Raw genomic sequence first — 8,337 nt, 5'->3', positions numbered from 1 at the left:
TTTTATTAACGCAGCTTTTATGACCGTCAGAGGTGGGGAGAATCAATCGCATCCAGAAACTACACAGAGGCGGAAACACGTCTTTAAAAAGACACGTCCTGAAAAGGACATTCAATGCCAGCTGTGTATTGCTCTTTTAGAGAAAATTACACTTTTAGAGAAAATAATCTCTTTTAATTGCGCTGTCGAAGCGCCCAGGGGCAAGCTGCACTGAAACTTTGTTTCTATCATATTTTTCGGAAAAACATTTTTGCACATTTTTACAGATTTGATGGTAAATAATTAATAAATCAGATTTATATAGTGGGGTTTAAAAGTCTGAGACAACATTTTAATATTTGTAATTTTTTTATTCTAGATATTTTTACATAATTACAAATTATAATAATTTTATTACATTAAATTACCTGATGATCCATGTTATCGCAGCATGATTTGAAAATGTTCCAAATAATAAAAAATAAATCTTGTGTGCTTCAGTAGTATCATAAAATCTGACATTAAATAAAAAGGAATTAGTGTGATCAAAATGTGCATTTATTTAAAAAAAATATATATTATTTCAAGTCATCACATCATAATTATTTTTTTTCTCAATGAAAACTGTTTTTTTCCAGGTAAAATTATTTATTAAATAAAAAAAATTTAAAAAAACATTTTGATTATCTAATTTTCAGTCTTTTGGACCCTATCAACACTGTTGAACCTAAAATCAGTTCAACATACCTAATACAGCCTTTATTTTCAAAAATGAAATCCACAAACAATCTACAAAATTTGTTATTTGGTTTGATGTTTCATGGTCCGAGACCAATGTTGGGTAAGTTACTCAAAAAAGTAATTAATTACTAACTACTAATTACATCTTCTACAGTGTAATTAGAATACGGTACTAATCACCCTGTCTGAAAAGTAATTGCATTACTTATTATGTTTACTTTTTAAAGTAAACCCTGATCAACCTCGACCAGATGAGCAGTACAAGGATAAACATGAAACTATTCTTTTATTTGTTTCAAATATAACATATAAAATCAAATAAATGATTCAATAACTGGCCAAAGAATTTAAGGGGGCAGCGTTAAATTAGAAAACATTTTACATTTTACATTTTAACATTTGACGTAAAATTTCGATTTTAAATTCACTATTGTTTTATACAGAATTTTTCTACATTCTATAAAGTATTTAACACAATTACATCAGAAGTAACTAATTAAATTACTGAAAAATTGTGTGTAATCCCTTACTTTACTTTTCAAGGAAAATGTAACTTAATTACAGTAATCAATTACTTAGTAATGCATCACACCCACCACTGTTTGTAACATTCACTGTGTTAGGAAGAAAGAAATGACAAGGAATTGATCATGTGGGTACCAAGAAAAGAGAGCATTTTACCCCAGTTAGCTACAGAGTTCAATTCAAGGTTGTGCTGTATGTTTATAAGGCCTTGCATGGTTTAGCCCCTCAGTACATTGCTGATTTACTTCATCAACCTTCTGCACCTAGGTCTCTTCGATCATCAAATCAGTTACTCCTCTCTGTTCCTCGTTCCTGTTTGAAAACCAAAGGTGATCGGGTGTTTGTGGTTGAGGCCCCCAAGTGGTGGAATGCACTCACATTTGTTGTTAGGTCTTCTTCCTCATTGCCTATATTTAAATCTAGATTGAAGACACATTTTTTCTCTTTAGCCTATAATGTTGTTTGAGAATTTTTTGTTTTTTTGTGTAGGTTTTATAATGTTTTATTTATTTGTTCTTTTGAACATTTTATAAGTTCTATTTAATTATGTTATTAATGTTTGTAAACAATTGTACAGCACTTTGGTTACAACATTTGTTTTTTTAAGTGTGCTTTATAAATAATTTTTAACTTGAACTTGTACAGGAACTTCTGCTTTTATAGAAATAATGAGAGATACTTGAAATGTGTGAGGAATTAAACAGAGGCAGGAGCTTCACACACAAATCTTTTCTCTTCAAAACAGAAAGCATCAGTCCAGAAATCAGTCTCTCCATGTGAGTGTCCCAGACTAGCACAGTCCTCACCGGCCGGATGATCTTTTGTCCAGTTATCCGGTTCTCTGACTCCATTCTCTCGTTTTATCCAGAATCTGCACACATAAGACACAAAAGAAAAAAAGCATACCTGCTTGAGCAGAATACTACTCAACATTATTAAATTGGTTAGTATTTTTTCAGGCATGGATTATATTCTCAAGTATAATTTATTTAGATCTTACTCTGTTGAATCACTGAGTGGCTGGTTATTCACCCAGACCCAGTGTCCCTCAGTTTCCAGATCATTAAGACCAATCCAGTGAGTCTCTTTAACTTCAGACACAAGAAAATCCTAACAGAGAAATACATGCGGTTTTTATTGAAACTGATGAAGACAAACAAGACTGGAACAAATAAAATGTCCCCGATGGGAAAATAAAACAAATACACAAAAAACATCCAAAGAGTAAACAGGCTACGGAGACCAAGGATAACAAATCACAGGAACAAACACATCCAAACATCTATATTCAACGACCGACAATGACTGGAGAACAAACAGGGTTTAAATACACAAGCACAATAATGACAAAATTAAGTGCATGGGCAGTGATGAGGGCTGGGAATTATGGGAAGTGTAGTTTATGACAGTTGACAGGTGAAACACGGGGCAGACAACAGGGGATCGTGACACATACATTTAGTGAGATTTGATGTAATAAATATAATGGTGCAGAGCAAAAAATAATAATAGGAATATCTAGAGCCAACCGCAAAATGTACACTTTACTTTCTTCATACATGTTCCTATAGTGAAGTCAAGTCATATTTGTATAACGTCTCGGGTTACATGTGTAACCCTTGTTCCCTGAAAAAAGCGGAACGAGATGCTGCACTTTGCTAAGCACTTTTGGGAACAATCCTGCATTGTGACCAGCTGTGAATATGTGTGTAACACGTCAATGAACATTGACCGGAATTTATAGCCTCGGCTGGTGAGATCATTAGATGCACCTGTGGCCAGGCTATAAATGGATACGTCACCAGCTTGTCGTCAGATATTTTTTTCTGAAGAGCAGTCCTGGGACATCCAAGTGCGGCAAAGAAGCGCAGCATCTCGTTCTGCTTTTTTCAGGGAACAAGGGTTACACATGTAACCTGAGACGTTCCCTTTACAAAAAGCTTCACTATGATGCTGCGCTTTGCTAAGCAATAGCAATTACTTTTGGGAACACAATACCCACGCAGCCGCACTGGGGCTGTCCGGACCCCTACGGTTGTAAAGTGTGCTCACAAGAACACAAGAAGAGGTCTCGGACATGAGCTTGAGATGTCGACTCAAGGACGTAAGAGCCCGGAGTAGCATAAACATCTAAACCATAAAATTCGATGAACGTGTGTGGAGAGGACCAGCCTGCCACATCACAAACTTGTTAAGGCATGAGCCTGCCATAAAAACTGATGAATGTGCGCGGAGAGGACCAGCCTGCCGCGTCACAAACTTGTTCAGGCATGAGCTTGAGATGTCGACTCAAGGACGTAAGAACCCGGAGTAGCATGAACATCCAAACTATAAAATATGATGTATGTGTGTGGAGAGGACCAGCTTGCCGCATCACAAACCTGCTGCAGAGGGACCCCTCTAGCCAAGGCTTTAGATAAGGCGAAGTGGAGTGAGCCCTGACACCTACTGGCGAAGCTTGACCACGCGCCTCATAGGCCAGGGCAATAGCATCCCTCACCCAATGTGACATAGTCTGCTTGGTAGCGGCCGCCCCCTTGTTGCGGCCCCATAGCAGACAAATAATTGCCCTGACTTATGCCACTGGCTAGTGCGGTGGACATAAGTCTGAAGGGCACGGACTGGGCAGAGTCCGTGAAGTCTTTCCATCTCGTTAAAAATGGCGGGGAGCAGAAGGCTTCCAGAGTGACATGATGTAGTGTCGAAAAAGGAACCTTAGGAAGGTAGTCAGGATGAGGATGCAGAATAGCTTTGGCCATACCTGGGGAAAATTCTAAACAGGCCGGCAAAACAGACTAGCCTGTAGACAAGCCTGTAGATACCCAATCCTCTTAAGAGAGGTAATTGCCATAAGAAGTCAGAAGTCTGAGAGTCAGAAGTCTGTCAGATGCTGACTCTAGAGGTTCAAAGGGGGTCTCAACCAGGCCCTCCAGGACTAATGCTAAGTCCCATGAAGGTGTTCTGGTCCTTGAGAGTCAGAAGTCTGTCAGACGCTGACTCTAGAGGTTCAAAGGGGGTCTCAACCAGACCCTCCAGGACTAATGCTAAGTCCCATGAAGGTGTTCTGGTCCTAACAGGAGGCCTCAGTCGCATGGCTCCATGAATGAAGCGAGCGAGTAAAGAATGCCTCCCCAAAGGCACCCCGCCCATCAAGGCGTGGCAAGCCGAAATGGTGGCCACATAAACCCTGAGAGAAGCGGGGCATATGCCTGCTGACAGTTTTTCCTGCAGAAAGTCCAGAACTAAAAACAATTTGGCAGTTAACTGGATCTGCACCATGTGAACTGCACCACTTTTCGAAGACACCCCATTTATTGGTATAGATTCTTCTGGTAGAGGGATCCCTAGCACTAAGAATGGTCTCAATAACCTCATGTGACAGCCCTATGTCCCTCAGTTGGTACCCTTCAGGGGCCAAACATGATGTTTCCACAATTTGGGCCGGGGATGAAATATCGTCCCCTGCGCCTGAGACAAAAGGTCCCTCCTGTCCAGAATCGCCCAAGGCGAGCCATTGAGGAGAGATATTCGCTCCGAGAACCATACCCTGTTCGGCCAGCGCGGCGCTATCAGTAAGAGTTAAGACCCTTGCTGGTGAACTCTGGCCAAGACTCCCGGGAGCAGAGAAACTGGGGAAAAACGCATACAGACACATTCAGGGCCATGTATGCGCCATCAGGGTATCGGGAGGGCCGAAGTGGATGGTACATGCGCCCCGTCCCGAGAGGAACCACCCCCACAAGGCTGGGTACAAGACCGTCAGGGTTTGTTTCTCTTAGAAACCACGAACCTGATTTCCTGCTTCGGGGGCTGCTGAAGGCGATGAGCCTGTCCCCAGTCTTTACGAGGGAGAGCACAACTCGCCACACTCTGCCTAGTAGAGTCGGGGCAGGACTGGTACGCCTGTAACACGGCCATGGTGTGCAGTGCAGCACCAGTCTGACCTGCCGCTTGATAAGCCCTCCCCACTAGCATGGAGGTAGTCCTGCATGGCTTAGTGGGGAGAGCGGGTTTCTTGAGTGATGATGCCGAATCCGGTGAGAGATAGCCCGCAAGCGTCTCTTCCACCAGCGGCATCATTGAATAACCCCGTGTCTCAGCACCCACGATAGTCGAGTATAAAGACGTCGAGGGTATATGAACACGGGAAGTATATGGGTTCCTCCATGAGTGAGAAAGCTCATCATGGAGGTCATCAAAGAAAGGGACTGATATAGCATTCCTTTTTTTTTGGCCACCAGACAGAAATCTGTCTTATAGTCTTGTTCGCATGGCCAGTCTAGCTGTAGTCTGGCCACAGCCCGAGTAACCACCTTTGTTATTATTGCGTGAAATATACAGAGGTTCAGCGCCCCCCTCGTGAAACGAAGAGGTGCCGAGGCGCACTTCAGCTTACGAGAAGGATCAGCTGGATCTAAGAAGAGAGCGAGCGATAGGGACGGACCCGTCTCTCGCTCCTCAGCCAGATATATGCGAGAGCCCCATGATGATAGAGTGGGCGCTGTCTCCCGGAAGTAAGCGAGGCGAGCGCGAAGCATTTCGCCCGAAAGTAGGTCGCAATGCGCCCACTCGCCCTGCCCCAACGAGAGAGCAGCATGCTCTTCCCCCAAACAAACAAAACAAAATTTATGTGTGTCCTTGACAGTCATAGAACGTTGCCAGGGAAACACGCATTGTTTGCTTTGCTTCTCCGACATTTTTCCACTTTTTCTTTTCTATTTTATATATATAGAAAAGGTTCACTGCGCACTGCCTAACAAATTCTAAATCCTAGCAGAGGAAAGAAAGTTTCTGACAGGCTTGTGAGACACACAGCACAGTTTGCTCTGAAGAAAACGGATCTGACGACACGCTGGTGACGCGTCTATTTATAGCCTGGCCACAGGTGCATCTAATGATCTCACCAGCCGAGGCTATAAATTCCGGTTAATGTTCATTGACATGTTACACACATATTCACAGCTGGTCACAATGCAGGATTGTTCCCAAAAGTGCTTAGCAAAGCACAGCGTCATAGTGAAGCTTTTTGTAAAGGGAACATCTTTCACAACACAACATTTCAAAGCAGCTAAACAGATGGGGGCCAGTTCTCCTCGGGCTAAACAGCATGAATACAACGCTAATATTAGTTATCTATGTGTAATACAAGTCTTGTTTTAAGTAAGAAACCTGAGTAGATGTTGTTGGCCAAAGTTTAAACTAAAGGTATTTACAAAATATAAGATTAATGATTAAGTGTCTCTGAATTCCAGCCCAAATTGTTTGCAGAAGTGCATGTAGATGCATTATTTGGCTTGTTAATGCTCAACGAGTTGTGCCTCGTAGTATGGCCGTAATTTTTAAAATACTTTTTTATGAGCTGTGTCAGCAGGGGCAGTCAGTGCAGCTATGCATTATTTCTCAGCATGTCATGTAATCATTTTATTACATGGTTTTTAATTTAATGACAGCCCTTATATATGCCTATTGGTTGTGTGGATGAGCACAATGTTTAATTATACCACAGAAAATTCTCATCTGATCTCAAATGGATTGTAGTATTATCAAAGGTTATGACAAAAGGCAAACTCACCTGCACTGCTTTGCTGGTTATTATAACTAGATGTCCTCCTAGAGTCACACAATAATCTCGACTCTGCGTCCAGTTCATCTTGACTGTAGAAAAGTAGTAACACTTTCCTCCAGAATGAATCCAGTGGACAGCACAAAGTGCACAGCCTGTGCTCTCTTTATGGGAAAGAGGTAGTGATGATTCAATCTTTCATTTAATCACTATCTTTCCCTCTTTCATTTAGAATACCACAATTGTGTGTTTGTGTCAGAGACAGTATTTCTTCCACAGACTTTTCACAAAATCCTTCATAAAAGAATTGCAAGCCATGAACCAAACCAACCAACTCCGAGGTGAATCACAACATCACAAATTTTGTTTTGATGCAAAAAAAAAAACTTTAAGGTCTTTGTATGTATTTATTTTAAATCAACACAAGGTCCAAGTCTTAAGACTCAACACTTACGATTTAATCTGTTCAACTTTCGAAGTGTTTCCTCATATTGAACGCGGAGTTCCTCAAACTGTCCTTTAAAATCTGCATCAACAGGGCAAAACAGAATCACATGAAGCATGAGATGGTGACAGAAGTCTGAAACTTAGCAATGTTACTTCAGTTCTACAGCAATACAATGCTATGCTACTCTAATACTACAGAACTCCCCTTTAATACTCATGTTATATTACAGAAGTAATAGCTCTCTGTGCTAAAATCAAAAACAAAACTATATATTGATATTGGCATAGATGTACTACAGTAGAGTTACTTATTAATTCAAATTAATTATACTTTCAAAAAGAGAAACTTCTTTTTCCTCGTAAATTCATAGATGTTATCTTTCCATTAACTTCTTTATCTGGTGTGTGTTTCCTTCTCTGTACATGTTTGAAGTCAAATATTTCATTGCTTCATTGCTGTGTTCCTCTCACCTGTGTCATTGTGGGACTGATCAGACACTGATATGCTGGAATCTGATTTGTTAAAATAAAGCAACAGAAAAAATAAGGATTTGTGTAAACACAATCTCACATATTTGTAAGTGGACCCACTTTATATAAGATGTCTTTAACTACTGCTTAAGCATTTGATACAATGTAATTATTATGTACATAAATGTTGTTGTATTGTACTAAAATTTAAAGCACCTACATTCAATTACATCTCTACTAACACTGTTAACCTTACCCTAAACCCTAAATCCTACAATACCTGTACCTCAACCTCACTAGCAAATGTGAAACTTGTGAGAATTTTACTCACATGTAGTTACACAATAAATGTATTGTAAGTCTTTAAATGTTCATACATAGTAATTAAAGATTCCTTAATATAATTGTGGGACCTTCAACAGTAAAATGCTCATATTCAGGCATCAGAGATTCAGAGTAAAGTATACATGTAACATAAGTATGAGAATTAAGAAGAGTTACGTTTAGCATGAGATAGACGCATCCCCAGAGCACAGACGCCTACGAGAGCACAAACAACAGAGACGCTGAGAACTATCAGGAGAACTTTAGTCCACTTAGGCAGAAGAACC

At 40.4% G+C, this 8,337-nt stretch overlaps 1 protein-coding gene across 5 annotated transcripts in view; it reads right to left on the bottom strand.

Annotated features, from left to right (window-relative positions):
* Positions 1-546: 546 nt before the first annotated feature.
* The window catches only part of LOC127650196 (C-type lectin domain family 4 member E-like), a 33,415-nt gene continuing 25,624 nt past the window's right edge, over positions 547-8,337 (bottom strand). Inside the window, exons 5-10 of one of the 5 annotated variants that reach the window (XM_052135458.1) lie at positions 7,727-7,768; positions 7,263-7,334; positions 6,818-6,972; positions 2,246-2,355; positions 2,052-2,116; positions 547-1,664 (exon numbers count right to left, since the gene is read on the bottom strand). In XM_052135458.1, coding sequence (XP_051991418.1) covers positions 1,531-1,664; positions 2,052-2,116; positions 2,246-2,355; positions 6,818-6,972; positions 7,263-7,334; positions 7,727-7,768 — 578 coding nt within the window. In that variant the 3' untranslated portion in view covers positions 547-1,530. Of the gene's footprint in view, positions 2,117-2,245; positions 2,356-6,817; positions 6,973-7,262; positions 7,335-7,726; positions 7,769-8,337 lie in introns of all 5 variants that reach the window. The other 4 variants (XM_052135459.1, XM_052135455.1, XM_052135457.1 and 1 more) reach the window with 4 other exon arrangements.

Source organism: Xyrauchen texanus, chromosome 10, assembly GCF_025860055.1.
Source record: "Xyrauchen texanus isolate HMW12.3.18 chromosome 10, RBS_HiC_50CHRs, whole genome shotgun sequence".
NCBI lineage: Eukaryota > Metazoa > Chordata > Actinopteri > Cypriniformes > Catostomidae > Xyrauchen > Xyrauchen texanus.
This window is presented reverse-complemented; position numbering and strand designations above follow the sequence as displayed.